The sequence below is a fragment of the Ranitomeya imitator genome, chromosome 3 (assembly GCF_032444005.1).
Source record: "Ranitomeya imitator isolate aRanImi1 chromosome 3, aRanImi1.pri, whole genome shotgun sequence".
NCBI classification, from domain to species: Eukaryota; Metazoa; Chordata; class Amphibia; order Anura; family Dendrobatidae; genus Ranitomeya; species Ranitomeya imitator.
The window spans coordinates 813588082-813605342 of record NC_091284.1 but is presented as its reverse complement, the minus strand read 5'-3'; the positions used below and the strand labels follow the sequence as shown (position 1 = coordinate 813605342).

The 17261-nt window shown below is 45.3% G+C and overlaps 1 protein-coding gene across 4 annotated transcripts in view; it reads right to left on the bottom strand.

The window, feature by feature from the left end:
* The window catches only part of DLG2 (discs large MAGUK scaffold protein 2), a 1534662-nt gene that overhangs the window by 352628 nt on the left and 1164773 nt on the right, over positions 1 to 17261 (bottom strand). For all 4 annotated transcript variants that reach the window (XM_069759326.1, XM_069759327.1, XM_069759329.1 and 1 more), the window contains one exon: positions 46 to 148. In XM_069759326.1, coding sequence (XP_069615427.1) covers positions 46 to 148 — 103 coding nt within the window. The remainder of the gene's footprint in view (positions 1 to 45; positions 149 to 17261) is intronic.

The following is a 17261-nucleotide window of genomic DNA, read 5'->3' as shown; positions in this document are numbered from 1 at the left end:
ACATGTTGATTAAAGTAGGAGGAGGAACGTGTCGCCATTTCTTACCTTCAGGCTGGTATTGTGCTAACATCGTGACCGTCTGACCTGCACCTTTTAAAGCCGCTGCAGCTTGTTCATGGGAAGCACCACGAAGGTCAATTCCATTAACCTGTGAACAAAAAGGTGCACAAAATTATAAGCCTATCCTAAGGAAACACACCGGTAGGGCAGAGGGAATTCTGCACACTAGAGACATGTGATTTGTTTCAGGATGGTTCCCCATAACAGTGAAAGTCTTAGTACCCTCAAAACTGCGCCGGCAATAGTGTCTATAACAGTGTTAGCTGTGGTGCCCTCTTGTGTGAGCCACAGTGCCCCATAACAAGGCCAACCTCAGTTATCGGAAGTATACCAGTCATAGTGTCCTAACACAGGAGAAGAACCAGTTTCCTCAAAACTGTACATTACTATTGATACTGCCGCAGCAGTGCCCTCACAACTGTACCAGCCATAGTGCCCCACAGCTTTCTCAGAGGTACCGTAGACCACACACAGTGCTAGTCACCGTGACTCAAAACTGTGTCCGCCATAATGCATCATAAAGGTGCTCTTCACAACTCCCTATAAAAGTGCCAACCATGGTACTCTCAAAACTGTATCAGCCATAGTGGTCCATAGCAGTACCAACTGCAGTACCCTTAGATGTGTACCACTCATATTGCCCCATGGCAGTTAGACAGTGACCTCAAAATTATATCAGCCATAGTGCCCCATAACAGTGGTAGCCATAATGACCTCAAAATTATATTAGCCATAGTGCCCCATAATAGTGCTAGCTACAGTACCAGTAAAATTCTACACGCCATAGTGTCCCATAACAGTGCCAACCACAATGCCCTCAAAACTGCATCATCTACTGTGCCCCATAGAAGTGTCAACTATGATACTCTCAAAACTGTATCAGCCATAGTGTCCCATCATAGTGACAACTGAAGTACCCATACCAGCCACAGAGCCAAGTGCCACATAACAATGCCAGCCTCAGTTCCCTAAAAACTGTGGAATCCCAATAACAGTGCCATCCGAGCTGAGAGAACCAGTGGGTCCTGCCTCTTGGGAAGAACTTTATACCAGTTATACCATCCCAGTGTTCATCATCAGACAGGCCACACAGAGCTCCAAGGTCTATGGTGGCTCCTGATTGCTTTTCTCTGTTCCAAAATTAATTCGACAGAGCGGAAATACATCTGATATTCTTGGCAGCAGTTGGTTGTTATGAGCAGATTATCAATATCCATTCTCCGCACTTATCTCCCTGCCAACCGAGCTGGGACTCCGGAGGCGTTGTCCATATGCTGGAGTAACAGACACCGTTATATGATGGCTCCAGTATAATACACGAGGAAAGGGATGTGTTCTCCAAATCACACAGGTCAGTAGAACCTGAAGGTCTGGGGCAAATCTGGATGAATAGGACTCCATGCCCAAATACTCCTATGGGTGTTGGCACATCTGGACCTGTATTGGGATGGTGGCACCACCATGCCACCTCCGGTGCCATAGTGAACCAGAGGGTGACATTCACTATGGATGAATTCACAACAGGCTTTCTTCAGGTTGCCGTATAGCTACCCCCTATGACTTGTAAACGTCTCTCAGCATACACTGTAATAGGAGTGGACGGCTCCATGATCCCTTTCCCAGGCCTTACGGTTACAGTGCTGGTCAGGTTGGTACAGCTCAATAATGTAATATACAAGTGTCAGCTGGATCTGCAAGGGTTGATTTACACAATCTGCATTTTTACGATGACTTAGACATGGATTTCATACCCGTCAAATGTCCTGAATTTTCAGATACACTCCTCACAAATTTGAAGCATCCTAGTCCGAAAAGAGCAAGGTTTATAAAACCCTGCCAAAAATATGAGTGTTCCAGTGTAAGGGTGGTGGGAGCTGATGGTTAAATGTATTTGATGCTTATGTATGTGGTAAAGGTATGATACCCACTGGGGCTGCAGTTGGCTGGGACAGAGTTAACTGTAGTGGCCGGCCCAGTTTGGGAGGAGGAACTGAGAGTTAGTGCAAGTGCAGGAAGTGACAGTCTGTGTGAGGGGCGGCAGCAGTGAGTAAAGTAGCAGGTCTGAGGCTGCTAGGGACAGCGTGAACCTACAGTGAGTAAAGTAGCAGGTCTGAGGCTGCTAGGGACAGCGTGAACCTACAGTGAGTAACGTAGCAGGTCTGAGGCTGCTAGGGACAGCGTGAACCCACAGTGAGTAACGTAGCAGGTCTGAGGCTGCTAGGGACAGCGTGAACCTACAGTGGGTAATGTAGCAGGTCTGAGGCTGCTAGGGACAGCGTGAACCTACAGTGAGTAACGTAGCAGGTCTGAGGCTGCTAGGGACAGCGTGAACCTACAGTGAGTAACGTAGCAGGTCTGAGGCTGCTAGGGACAGCGTGAACCTACAGTGAGTAATGTAGCAGGTCTGAGGCTGCTAGGGACAGCATGAACCTACAGTGAGTAACGTAGCAGGTCTGAGGCTGCTATGGACAGCGTGAACCTACAGTGAGTTATGTAGCAGGTCTGAGGCTGCTAGGGACAGCGTGAACCTACAGTGAGTTATGTAGCAGGTCTGAGGCTGCTAGGGACAGCGTGAACCTACAGTGAGTTATGTAGCAGGTCTGAGGCTGCTAGGGACAGCGTGAACCTACAGTGAGTTATGTAGCAGGTCTGAGGCTGTTAGGGACAGCGTGAACCTAATACTCGGTGCACTGGATTGCTGCAAATACCCTTCCGTGTGATTCCGTCTAATGGCCTGGGGCAACCTCGAGATGGAAGTCGGGGGACAGAGGCACACTCATCTTGTGAAGCTACAAGGAACGATGGACTCAGACTACATAGGGCAGAAGGTATTGCAATCCAGATATACTGCTAGAGGTGAGGAAGATTCCCTAGGGCTAGGAAAGCCAGTGAGAGGGACATGCCACCTATACCGAGATCTAAGGCTGAAGTTGGGCACTGTTCCTGTGGGAGAGATGATGCCCTGGTGGAGCTTATCCTTTGCATCTGCTTGTAAATACTGTACAGACTGCCATTCACAAAGTAAAAGTTTTGTTTTCATGAACCAAGTGTCTCCGGGATTAATTGCTGCTCGGGTTCCAGGAGAAGGATTCCTGAAGTCAGAAGAGGTCTGCAGGCCAGAAGTATGAGGAAAGCACCACATACTCAGCAACACACTGGGACTGAGACACACCTTGTCTGTAGGCTGCCAGAGCGAGCGGGGACCGAAGCTCGCCCACGACTACCTCGCATGGGCATCTTACATTTGGCGTAGTTGGTGGAATGTGACTACCTCACATGAAGAAAGCGGTGAAGATATGGCTAATGACACACATGGAAGAGTGCTGGAATACATGCGGTCTAAGATGGCGGCTCAAAGCATGGATTCCAAGATGATGACAATGGCAGCGAAGAAACGATGAAACAGCACCTATCGTGGGTGTGGATGGCTGTTGTGAATTCTGTGGCTGAATTCACTCCTGTGGTCACAAGTGGTACTGCAGCTTCTGAGCTTCCTCCCTCAGGTGTTCTGGTGAGCTTGTTAACTGCTTCATTACTTAACTCCGCCTGATGCTGCTATCCTTGCTCCTTGTCAATGTTTCAGTGTTGGATCTGAGCTACTCCTGATTGTTCCTGTGACCTGCTGCTCTGTATAGCTAAGTGCTTTTTGCTTTTTTGTTGCTTTTCTTCTGTCCAGCTTGTCTTTTGTTTTGCTGGAAGCTCTGAGACGCAAAGGGTGTACCGCCGTGCCGTTAGTTCGGCACGGTGGTTTTTTTTTGCCCCCTTTGCGTGGTTTTGCTTTAGGGTTTTTTGTAGACTGCAAAGTTCGCTTTACTGTCCTCGCTCTGTCCTAGAATATCGGGCCCCACTTTGCTGAATCTATTTCATCCCTACGTTTTGTCTTTTCATCTTACTCACAGTCATTATATGTGGGGGGCTGCCTTTTCCTTTGGGGAATTTCTCTGGGGCAAGTCAGGCCTTTTTTTCTATCTTCAGGCTAGCTAGTTTCTTAGGCTGTGCCGAGTTGCCTAGGTAGTTGTTAGGCGCAATCCACAGCCGCTTTTAGTTGTGTTTAGGATAGGATCAGGTGTGCAGTCTACAGAGTTTCCACGTCTCAGAGCTCGTTCTTGTATTTTTGGGTATTTGTCAGATCACTGTGTGCGCTCTGATCGCTAAGCACACTGTGTTTCTGGATTGCCTTCATAACACCTGTCATTAGCAAACATAACAGATGGCGCCCGAAAGCGCGAAAAGAGGTTCAGACCTCACAAGTGACTGTCCGAAAGAGGATGGCCCCGGTGGACAGAGGACTGCCCGGAATAAAAGGTACGTTCCGGAGGAAGGCGTGATGCAGTGTGAGGCGCGGCCCACTGCATGGAAGATTGTGTTGGAAGGGGGCGCGACTGAAGGCGGAGCTGCCGAGAGTGAATTATGACGTAGTGATCACGTCAGAAGTTCTGCCCTGGAAGAGATGGAGTCAGACGTGCAGGAAGCCCGGCATCAGAAGGCGCTCGATGCAATTTTCCCTGCGACGAGTGGTGAGATGCATAGCAGGAGGCTCTCCCTGAGAATGGCGCACAACAGTCGGCACCTGAGTGGGCTCTACGGGGGTCTGGAAGATGTCAGTGAGGAAAAGGTGGCAGAGATAGTCACCCCTGGGGCTGCAGCAGGCAGCCACCATGCAACAGGAGCTGCCCAAGAGCCACCACTGCCGGCGCCAATGCTGGTTTGGTGCACGGCGATACCGCAGCCGATGTAGGTCTCCTGGCCCACGAATTAAGAATCATGTGCTGAAGCAGGATTAAGGGTTAAATGTATTTTGTTGCTTATGTAAAAGGGTCAGTAATTGGGGACATTATTACATGAAGGAATCAGAATGTGGGACATTATCAAATAAAGGGGTATAGGATGGGGGACCTTATTACAGGAAGGGCCCATGATGAGGGACATTACACCAGGAAGGAACCCAGGATGGGGACATTATACCAAGAAGGGCCCAAGGATGGGCTAACGCTTTTACAGTAAATCATTTAACTAGGCTTTAAAGGCTATTACCTGCATACTGACCCCATTTCTGCAGATAAATATCTTATCTTATAGTGACAGGTTTCCTTTAAAGAGATGTTCAGGACATTTGCAGTTTTTCACTGGCCCCTGATATTGTGTGATGTACTGTTAGGATTTGGCTGCTTTCACACTTTCCATGCTCCTCACATCATGGCTCTATCATAAATTTGTATACAGACGGCCACATGCCGACCACTTTCTGCTTCTTTCATTTCGAGCAGAAGAGAAAGAAATTGGCAGTGAGTGTAAGTAGGCAAAATGCATATGGAGCAGTGATGTGACGGGTGTAGGGAGTATCCTAAAACAAAACCAGAATATATATTTTAGGTGTGAAAATAAAGTTTCCAAAAGTTTTTCTTTTACAGGTGATATGCAAAAAGACCTCACTATATAACTATTGTTATAGTGTTCAATTTTTGTCGGCACCGCATGCTGTTCAATGAATTAGACATCATGTTCTCTTTTTGTATTTCTGTAGTAAGCTTAGTTTTGCTCCTGTATCTATGCAGTAAGCTCAGTTCTGCTATTGTATCTGTTTAGTAAGCTGGGATGTTACAGTATCTATGTAGTAAGTGGTTCTGATACCATGTATATATAGTTAGCTTAGTTCTGTTCCTGAATCTATGTAGTAGGCTTGGTTCTGTTGCTGTATCTATGTAGCAAGTGCAGTTCTCTTTCCATATAGATGTCATAAGTGTGGTTCTGTTCTTGTATCTATGTAATAAGTTTGTTTTTGTTCCTGTGTTTATGTAGTAAACTCGGTTCTGCTCCCTTACCTATGCAGTGTGTTCCTTTTTTTTTTTTTTTAATTTTTTTTTTTTTTTTTCAAAAAGTGACACATAACAACAAAAACATAAATTATTTCCATTACAAATTATAGTTGCATAAAAAAAAAGAAGAAAAAAAAAAATTTTTTAACAGCTATGTTAAGGCAAATAATATTTACTCACAGTCCAGGTTTGCCAAATCTTTGCTACCTTTTTTCTCCTAGTGTGAGACTGAGACAACATTAATTCATATTTACAGTTCACATTCAGCTTTTCGGTCAGCTCTTTTAGGGTTGGAGGAGAGGTCTCCTTCCATTTTCTAGCCAACAGTATCTGAGCCGCTATCAATATATGTGATATCAACCCTCTAATTTGTTTAGAAAATATTTCCAAACCGATGTGTAAAATCGCCATTGAGGGAGTAATTTGTACCATTACCCCCGTAATCTCCATAATCAGCTTCAAGACACCGCCCCAGAAGGATAAAAGCTTCGGGCACAAGTACCAGATATGTCTCTGGTTGCCTACTAGTCCACATCCTCGCCAACATAAATGGGAGGATTGCGGATTAAATTTTGCAATTCTCTCTGAGCATAGATACCATCTCATTTGAGTTTTCTTTAATTGTTCCACGTGATTTATACAGGATGACACTCTCTTAACCTCCTTTATGCTATTTCCCCATAGTTTTAATTCCAATACCTCCCCTAACTCTAAGGCTGGGTTCCCATTGCGTTATTGGACCGCGTTAAACGGACAGCGTTGCACGGCGAAATTAACGCCGTGCAACGCGGCCGTTAACGCGCCCATTCACGCTATACTCACCCTCGGAAGCGCCCTGCTTCCTTCCGACAGCCTTCCTTCCTAAGAATCAGCCCTTCCAGGACCTTCGGTGACGTCGCGGGTGACGTCGCGGCTTGTGATTGGCCGCGCGAGCGGTCACATGGGCGGCCGCGCGGCCAATCACAAGCCGCAACGTCACCGCGACGTCACGGCAAGGTCCTAGAAGCGCGGATTCGAAGGAGGAAGGCTGCCGGTTAGTACCAGGGCGCGTCAGAGGGTAAGTATTGCAATATTTTTTATTTTAATTCTATATTTTACACTTTAATCTGAATTCCGATACCAATTCCCGATATCTTAAACATATCGGGAATCGGGATCGGAATTCCGATTCCAGATTCAAAAGATCGCCGACTTCATGGCCGACCCCCCACTGGAGTCGGGTCGGGTTTCATGAAACCCGACCTTGCCAAAAGTCGGCGACTTTTGAACAATTTCGACCCGTTTCGCTCAACCCTAGTGGTTTCCAGTCATCTGCCACCATTCTTTTAAACCCACTAATATTGAGGCTCTATGATATGCCATTAGATCCGGAACTCCCATCCCCCCTTCTTCCATAGGTAGATATAGTAACGCCCTTGCTACGCGTGGTTTCTTATATGCCCATATATATTTACTAACTAATAATTGTAGATCATAAATATATTTTTTTGGTATATTTAGGGGGAGGGTTCTGAAATAATACAAGATCTTTGGTAAGGCTATCATTTTGAAAGCATTTATACGGGCTATCCAAGAAGTGGTGATTTTATGCATATCTTCTAGTAAAATTTTAATTTGTATATGTAAATTTGTAAAATTTACTTTTATTATCTGATCTGTAGTTGTCAACATTATCCCTAAGTACGGAATTCCTTCTTTTAACCACTGGAATGAAAATAATTTCTTCATATCTTGTATGGACTCTATTGATATTGCCACCGGAAGGATTGATGATTTATTCAGGTTTAATTTATAGAACGATATCTCACTACATTCCTTCAGCTCATCTAAGACTGTCGATAAGGACTGTTTGATGTTCACACAAGAAATAATAATATCATCCGCATAAAGACTTATTTTATGAGCCTCCTTTCCTACCATTACCCCTGAAATTAAAGGCGAAGTCCTAATCCTTTCCGCCAGTGGTTCCATACATAGGACAAAAATTATTGGGGACAGGGGGCAGCCCTGTCGCGTCCCGTTTGTTATATAAAAAGGTCCCGACAGAGCGCCCGCCGTCCACACTCTCGCCGAAGGGGCTGAATATATAGCTAAAATAGCTTCGAGAATTGATCCTCCCAACCCAAATTTTTCCAGAACTGCCCGGACATAACCCCAGTGCACCCTGTCGAAGGCCTTCTCTAGGTCCAATGACAGGAATGCACTGGGGAAGCCAGACAGCTCCGCAATCCGAACTAGATCTATCATTCGGCGTATTCCATCTTTTGCCTCTCTACCCCTCACAAACCCTACCTGGTCTGATGAGACCAGATCTGGAATGATCTGATTTAAACGTGAGGCTAACATTTTAGTAAAAATTTTTATATCGGTGTTCAAGAGAGCTATAGGTCTAAAATTGTGTGTTCCTTTCTGTTCCTGCACTTATGTATTAATCTGGGTTCCATTCTCTGATCTGTGTAGTCAGTTGATTCTGTTCCTGTATTTATGTAGGTAGTAAGCTCGGGTCTGCGATTGTATCTATGTACTGAGGGCTGATCTGTTCCTCTATCTATGTACCAGCCACCATTATTTTTAAAGCCTCTTTCCTTTTGTGCTTTAATACAGAGGCCAGAGACAAGCAGGCTAAAGATTGGCTGCTGCATCTCGAGGCCCACTGTTTTGTTATCCCCCAGGCTACAACTTGCCAACGAGCCCCTGAGGCATCACATGGAGACATAATAATCTTTGGGGACATCATATGAGGTCATAATTCTATGTGTGGACATCATATTGTGTAGGGCACCATATGGGACATAATACTATGGGGTGGCATCGCGTAGGTGTGTGATAATGTGTGGGGGCATCATATGGGAACATATTACTATACAAGGCCATCATATGGCCATCATAATGTAAAGTGCTGCGGAATATGTTGGCGCTATATACATAAAATTATTATTATATGGGGGCATAATATTATATGGGGGCATCATATGGGTGCATCATATTGTGTGGGGAAAAAGGAATGGATGGCTTCATTATCCTTTCCCGGGCCAGTCCCATATACCCTTTCAAGGGGGCTGTCTTTTTCCCCTTTGAAATTGAAATGGTGTTCAATACAGATAAAACTCATCTAAAAAAAAAAACGTCAAGCCCAATATGTCTATGTCAATTTTGAAAAGCAATGAATAATAATAATAATAATAAAAAAAAAACAATAATATAAATTGCCAGCAGTGGAATACAAGAATCCGAAAGCCAATATTGCCCTCTAGTGGATGACAGATATAATTGCTGTTGCTAATGTTTGCCAAATATGTTATGCCATATGCATCGTTATGACAATTATTGGTAAAATGTGTGTCATATTTCATGGCTTAAAATGATTTTGATAAATCTTGGATTACAAATGATTTGTCACATTCTCAAGTAGGTATGGGCAGGACATCTATTCGTGACCAGGATCCTATGCATATTATGTTCCTTTTGACGACAGCCTCGTACTCTGAAATATTGCGACCCCCTCCCTCCTTCCGAAGTTGCTGCAGTTTTCGGATATTGTAATTACTTTTAGACTGGAAATTCCTACTAATTTCCTATCCAAATCTCATTGCAACTGACAGGTCGGACATCTGCGTGCCTCCGAGTGCCCGCTGTGGGAATGACGAGCCTCGGTAAAGTCATCTGTCTGTTGAGGAAGGATGTCCGCAGGGGCCCTGCTGAGGTCAAGCAATAGAATTAGGTAATGGGGGCATCACAGACCTCTATATTACAGTGAAATTGGCTCTCCTAACATTGCAGTTATAAATGTCATCCACTAGGGGGCAGTAATAACTTACAGAACGTTATATGTCAAACATATAAATGAATGGAAAACTGAATTGTAAGAAAATTCTCTTTGCAAATCATGGGATTGCACTTGTTGCTTAGTATGGACGTTGCACTGTGTCCTTGTGATCAATATGCCACTACCTCCACGTCACAGACCCATATCTCTCAATCGTCCCACATCCACAGTGACAGTTACAGATTTGGAAAGCTATTTCGTTGCCCCAGGAGTTGAGGGATATGACCCGGTTACATAGTAACATAGTAACATAGTTAGTAAGGCCGAAAAAAGACATTTGTCCATCCAGTTCAGCCTATATTCCATCATAATAAATCCCCAGATCTACGTCCTTCTACAGGTTTCCTTAGATCACCCATGCAGTTGAATTCAGTGGTGGAGTAGGGAACTATTAACATCCAGCCTGTGTATGGCCACTCCATTGTTTGAGGCTCGCGCAGGAGGTGCAGTCTTCAGTCCACACTGCTTCTGTCCATGCAGCTTCGTTCAATGAAACAAGATGTCATTGGAGGAGCGGTGATAGAAGCAGTGTAAGTGACAGCAGCACCATTCTCTGATGACAATTTCTGGGTGGTGGTCAGGGCCAGATTGGAAATCTGCCAACAGGGTCGGCATCAGCACCCGGCGAACCCGGGCAAGAGGCCCTGAACAAATAGGGGGCCCACTCGTGGCCGGGACACCAGGGGGCCAGGGCCGCTCCCCCAGCAGCTTCAGCACTACTTGAGCTCAGCCGTCATTTGAACAAACATGGCCGCGCACAGTGCACTGTGCAGCTGTGTGTCTGCTAGTAATGACACGGCCGGGCCGACACAAAAGCAAAGTTAAAGGCACAGTGCCGGCCCGACCGCATCATTAGTAGCAGACACAGCTGCAGAGTGCACTGTGCGCGGCCATGTCTGTTTAAGTGATGGCCATCAAGCAGGGCGCCCTCCATAGCCACAAGACAGAGGAGCCTGATGGGCGACAAGCCAGGGGGAGGTGAGTGAGGCTTGTGTCTGTCTGTATGTGCATGTATGATGTGCATATCTGTGTATATCAGTGCGTATGACTGCATGTATTTATGTATTTTTGTGTATTTATTTTCAAATATATGTACGTATGTACATATCTGAGTATTGTATGTGCGCAGGTCTGTGTATTGTACTGTATGCGTGTGCATGTCTGCGTATTGTATGTGTGTGCATGTCTGCGTATTGTACTGTATGTGTGTGCATATCTCCGTATTGTGTGTGTGTGCATGTCTGCGTATTGTATGCGTGTGCATGTCTGCGTATTGTACTGTATGTGTGTTCATGTCTGCATATTGTACTGTATGCATGTGCATGTCTGCGTATTGTATGCATGTGCATGTCTGCATATTGTACTGTATGTGTGTTCATGTCTGCGTATTGTACTGTATGCGTGTGCATGTCTGCGTATTTTACTGTATGCATGTGCATGTCTGCGTATTGTACTGTATGCATGTGCATGTCTGCGTATTGTACTGTATGCGTGTGCATGTCTGCGTATTTTACTGTATGCGTGTGCATGTCTGCGTATTGTACTGTATGCGTGTGCATGTCTGCGTATTTTACTGTATGCGTGTGCATGTCTGCGTATTGTACTGTATGCGTGTGCATGTCTGCGTATTGTACTGTATGCGTGTGCATGTCTGCGTATTGTACTGTATGCGTGTGCATGTCTGCGTATTGTACTGTATGCGTGTGCATGTCTGCGTATTGTACTGTATGCGTGTGCATGTCTGCGTATAGTAACCCCCGGATGAGGCACGGAGGGTCGGAAGGAGGGGGGCATGACCGGGGCAGGTTGCCAGTGACCCGGTGATTGGGGATTTTGGGAAAAGGCAGGGAGAACAGCAAGGAAGGAGGGGTGGAGGAAGTAAAGGATTGACAAAGGGAAATGACATAAGGGAAGTGACCTAGGCACAGGGGAGAAGGGGGGAGATCAAGGGGGATAAAAGGAGGCAGGGAGGAGCAGTAACTTTCTTTTCACTCCCAGGACAGCGGGAAAACAAGCAAGCAGACTTCTGGAAAGACATTGGAAATCCTCAGACAACTACTCCACTCATCGGTTCACATACACAATCCTTCAAGCAAACAAAGAAAACAGGAAGCGTGTCTGCTGCTTCAGGGAGTATAATATTGGGGACATCATTATGAGGGATGCGGGGACATGTACCTGATACACCATGTACTGCTGCAGTATCTGATCCTGTATATATATATAGGATCATTATATCCTGGGAGGTCTTTGCCCTCAGGGATTTCTATATGTTAGCTGCCTCAAGGGTACCTGTGGCATGGTTGCAGACACGGGTACATATATAGTATTATATATAGATAATGCTGTTATATTATGTACTGCAGGGCTGTTATGCCATGGATTATTGCCCAATTATTCATGGCGGACGTGTGTGTGTGTGTGTGTGTGTATATATATATATATATATATATATATATATATGTATGTGTATATGTATACACATACATACATACATATATGCATACTGCCATAGGGTTTATATATGGGACTGGGGGTATTTAGAGATACTGTAGTAAGTTGGTGTATGGCGATGAGGTAGACGTGTTGCAGATGAGTGCATGGTGAGTATATGGGATGCTTCAATATAATGCATGACAAGGATGTATATACTGCAATTTAGTCCAGGGATATACCCCATTACAGGCATGGTGTTTGTATGGATACTGTTCTATATGACCTCCCCAAAACAACATGGATAATATTGACTATTAAGGGTTTGACATATATAACGGATGTATCACAAGTATTACTAGGGCAGACTATCCGGTATATGGGTCCTTGATTATATATTTTGATACTATTACGGTATATTATTTATATATACTGCCATTAATTTCATGGTGCAAAGGGGTTACATCAATATCACGCTCTATTAATATCCTTATACATTAATATTATATATCATAGACACTGGGTATAATATATGACGGTATATACATATTGCTGGAGGATTCATGGCGGATTTTTCGGTATTATATTATATGTAGATATATATATATATATATATATATATATATGTATATATATATATATATATATGTATATATATATGTATGTATATGTATATATATATGTATGTATATATATATATATATATATATATATATATATATGTGTGTGTATGCATGTGTATACAGGTATATGGATATATAGGTATATGCTGTTGTATAGTACGTGTGTCGGACCTACAGATATTTTGGCATTATTCATTGCTGATATATCAGATAACTCAGTATAGGGTATGGCATATAGTCATGTATATACTACAACCATTACAGTAGAGCCGCCATTACCATGTGTCCCAAAGAAGGAGGGGGGAGGCCTGTACTTCCAGTTTTATGATACCTATTACACCAGGCTGTATGCTGGGGGTGGGGTGAGGCCCTGAGGGGAACTGCACACACACTCCCAAGGAAGGGGGAAGTGTGGCCTGTGCTATATACTCAACATATGGTGTGTATGGAGTCTATCTATCCATGCCAGTTCTACTGGGAAGATATACGCTTCACCTATATATACGTTGTACCCCTGAGGTTAGCTGCACCTCAGTATATATATATGGCTGTACCCCGGCATATATTATTATTATATTTGTTTTATTTATTTATATAACCCCATTAATTCCATGGTGCTGTACATTAAAAAAAAAGGGGGTTACATACAGTGTTATAGATATTGTTTACAGTAAGCAAATTTACAATTACAGACTGGTAAAGAGGGGAGAGGACCCTGTCCTTGCAGACTTACATACTACAAATATTTCCTCCATATGTATATTTTTAATCCAAAATTATGGCAGGCCCACAGTATATGGGGGGACTTAATAATAATAATAAAAATGGTCTTTGTTGTTGTGTCGCGCTGGCATGGCCGCGGCGCTTTGCAGTCTGCACACATTGTCATTGCTGTCCCCATTGGGGCACACAAGCTAAAATAGTATATATGGCACTTCCTCTATAGGTATAGTCGGACCCTGAAGGTATAGTGCTACCCGGGGATATACATTATATATCCATACTCCGGAAGCTCAGTATACATGGCTATACACCGCATGGGCCATTATAAGCCTGTATAGGGCTGTTTCCTGCATATATGGCGGCATTTAGTTTTTTATATTGTGCCCGGCTTGAGGGCTCTCCCTAGTGGTGCTGTATTGTCATTACAGTGGGTTAGTAGTCATGCTATTTACCCACCATTTGCTTATATACATTGCCGATGATGGCACAGAGGTTGTGGGGAAGAGTTCACCTAGAGCCTTACCTCACATGTAATCACATAATATAAAGAATAAGATGGGCGTCTACTCGTTTAAAAAAAAAAAAAAAAAAAAAAAAGGCTCGGTTTTTAATGGGTGTAGCCTGCACTGCAACCAAGAGGCAGAGCCAGAGGCGCCGTGTTTTTATAGGTATAGCCTGCGCTGAAACCAAGAGGCAGAGCCAGAGGCGCGGTGTTTTTATAGGTATAGCCTACGCTGAAACCAAGAGGCTGAGCCAGAAACACACATGCTGGCATTACTGAGGGCAGGCAGAGCCATGGACATACCAGTGCTGGCTATTACTAAGGGCTAGCAGAGACAGAAACACAACAGTTTAGGCCATAACTTAGGGCAGGCAGAGCCATGAGCGGTGCCTTTATCCTATTTGAATTACCGTAATTTAAGTAATATATATGAATTGCCGTAATTTAAGGAAGATAGTGGGTGAGGAATTAGTCAACACAGGACGCAGGTGACTAATGGGTATAGTCTGAGGTTATGCACGGATATGGACTGTTATACTGACCAACTCTTGTTTCTTTAAGGCTGTCTTCTGCACATCAGTAATCCAGTGCAATAAACTGAAGAGCAGTATACCTAATCGGGGTGTCTTTCAGTCCGGTGGAGTGACTAAAGAAAAATGTGAGGCCTATTCCCAGCGCCATCCAGCAGGGAAAGCAGCTAAGATGGGAGCGGCTTCAGACCTTGGGCCCCGGAAGCAGAAGAAGAAGGCCTGCCCTCCCGGACTCTGGAGGGTGGCATCAGGGCTGCCGAGCCACTGATCAAGTCATCCTTAGCAAGTACCACATGGGCAGCTTATCTATGCACATGGCAACTGGGGAAATACTGGTTGAGGCAAGGGAGGGAGGACTTGACAGAGGAAGAACAGATAGGGATTTTTATTGGTGGGAAGTAGGCAGGCCGCGGTTGGTAAGTGGTCTACAGCGTAGATCAATCAGTTAATTTCAGGTTTAGTGTTTGGGTTTAAAGCTGGGGAACAGAACGGACTTGAGAAAGAATTGTTTAGTAAGACAGGCCTTCAAGGGTGCCCGGAAAGGAAAAAGGCAGGAAGGATAGCAGGCGGCCTGTACCACTTGGTTTATGGGAGAACCTAGGATTATATTTAGAAACGGTGTGCATGTCACGTTTTGAGGTGGGGCTGTTTAGGCTGGCATTCTCATTGGCATTTTTCGGGGCAATAAGGCTAGGGGAATTGGTAGCACCGGGCGGAGGAAAAGCTGGGGGCAATTTAGCAAAAGACATGATGGCTACGCACAAATTATTAGAATTATAGATCAGAAGATCAAAACGGATCAGGGGGGGGAAAGGAAAATGGTGCTATTGGAAAAGGTCAGCGGTCTATCATGTGTCCTTGGAAATGTTTTATGATATTCACGACCACCAGGCCTCAACGTGATGGACTGCTGCTATGTCACGAGGATGGGTCCTTCTTGTCCAAGTAGCAATTTATTAAAGTATTCTGGATGTGCTTGGTAAGAATAGGCACGGATCCTGGCAAATACAAAGGGCATTCCTTTCAGATTGGGGCGGCAACGGAGGTCTCAGTGGGTGGACTGAGCCAAAAACAATAAAGCGAATTGGCCGGGGGGAGTCCCAACGGTACAGGTCTTACGTACGACCTCAAGGTTATGGGGGTACGCCACACTAATCTCTTTCTGGTTTGTTACAGGACAAGTCCCGATCGTTATCTTAATTTTTGGACAATCGGACGTTTTCATTCAGGGGAGCACAGCGGGCTGACAGATGGGGACGGGAGACAGTTAGGTTTTGCAAGAGAAAGAGCGGTGATTAGGTGGCTGGGGAACAGGGGTTTAACATGGGCCGGGTTCTACCTTCTCGGGCGGTATACCTTTATGGGACCACAGGTATATTAGTATTACACGCAAGGGGTAATGACTTGGGATCCAGCTCGGGAAAAGGACTGAGTGACAGCATCAGAAGGGAGGTGAAGCAGCTGGAATTAGTGTTTCCAAGTATGAGGCAAGTGTGGTCTGACATGGTTCCTAGAAGGAAATGGTGAGGGGATCGGTCAGTGGGAAGAATTAACAAGGTCAAGGGTAATAAAGAAGTATCAAAGATCTTGTTGCGAAACGGGGGGCTGGCGATACGTTACGCAGGCTTAGATTCTACGGAAAGAGATTGCTGGTTAGGGGATGAGTGCATTTGAGCACTGTAAGGATGGATTTGTGGATTGACTGCTTGCGAGAGGGGATACAGAGGGCCACAGCAGGGCGGTTTGGTGGGGTCTCAAGCACTTGAAGGGGAGGTCAAGTGCTCTCGGTGTGGCGCTGGTGGGTCCTCGAAGCTGGCAAAAAAGTTCGGTATGGGGGGGTTCTTGCATTGCAGGACCCCCCTACAGTGGATGGTTACGGGTTGTTGGTGGTCTGGTGAGACTTGGGTGATACCCGACGAGGCAAGTCGGGGTCACATTATCATGGGACCCGGAGGGCCACCCGATGTTGGAGGTCGGGTGCGCGGTACCGATGGGTGGGTACCCGACGATGGAAGTCGGGTACAGGTTTAACGGTGTGGAGGCAACCTCTTCCCTCAATTCATGGTGCTTCCGAGCCGGGAGGAAAAACGCGGCTGGAAGTAAGGCTGGGAGGGAAGAGGCAATGCCGACGGTTTAATCACCAGACCAGGATCGGGTTAGCTTCGAGGGCCCCACCAAGTGTCTTTAATTATTATTAGTATTATTATTAATATTATTATTATTAATAATAAATTGGCTGCTGTGGCCGTTATTATCCAAAAGTACTGGAGTGGCGTGTTTATTCAAGGGAAAAAGGGGGAAGGTCACGGAGAGTCAACCTTGCCAAGGTCAAGTAACCCCCGGATGAGGCACGGAGGGTCGGAAGGAGGGGGGCATGACCGGGGCAGGTTGCCAGTGACCCGGTGATTGGGGATTTTGGGAAAAGGCAGGGAGAACAGCAAGGAAGGAGGGGTGGAGGAAGTAAAGGATTGACAAAGGGAAATGACATAAGGGAAGTGACCTAGGCACAGGGGAGAAGGGGGGAGATCAAGGGGGATAAAAGGAGGCAGGGAGGAGCAGTAACTTTCTTTTCACTCCCAGGACAGCGGGAAAACAAGCCCCACCCACCCATCCCAGAGGAGGAGAAGAATGACTGGGTCGCAGTGGCCGGATCAATAATTCGAATAAGGATATGAAGGATACTTATGCAAACGTGTTTAATTTGGCAGTTACCTTTAAGCCCAGGGGAAGGGCAATCCAACGCCATGG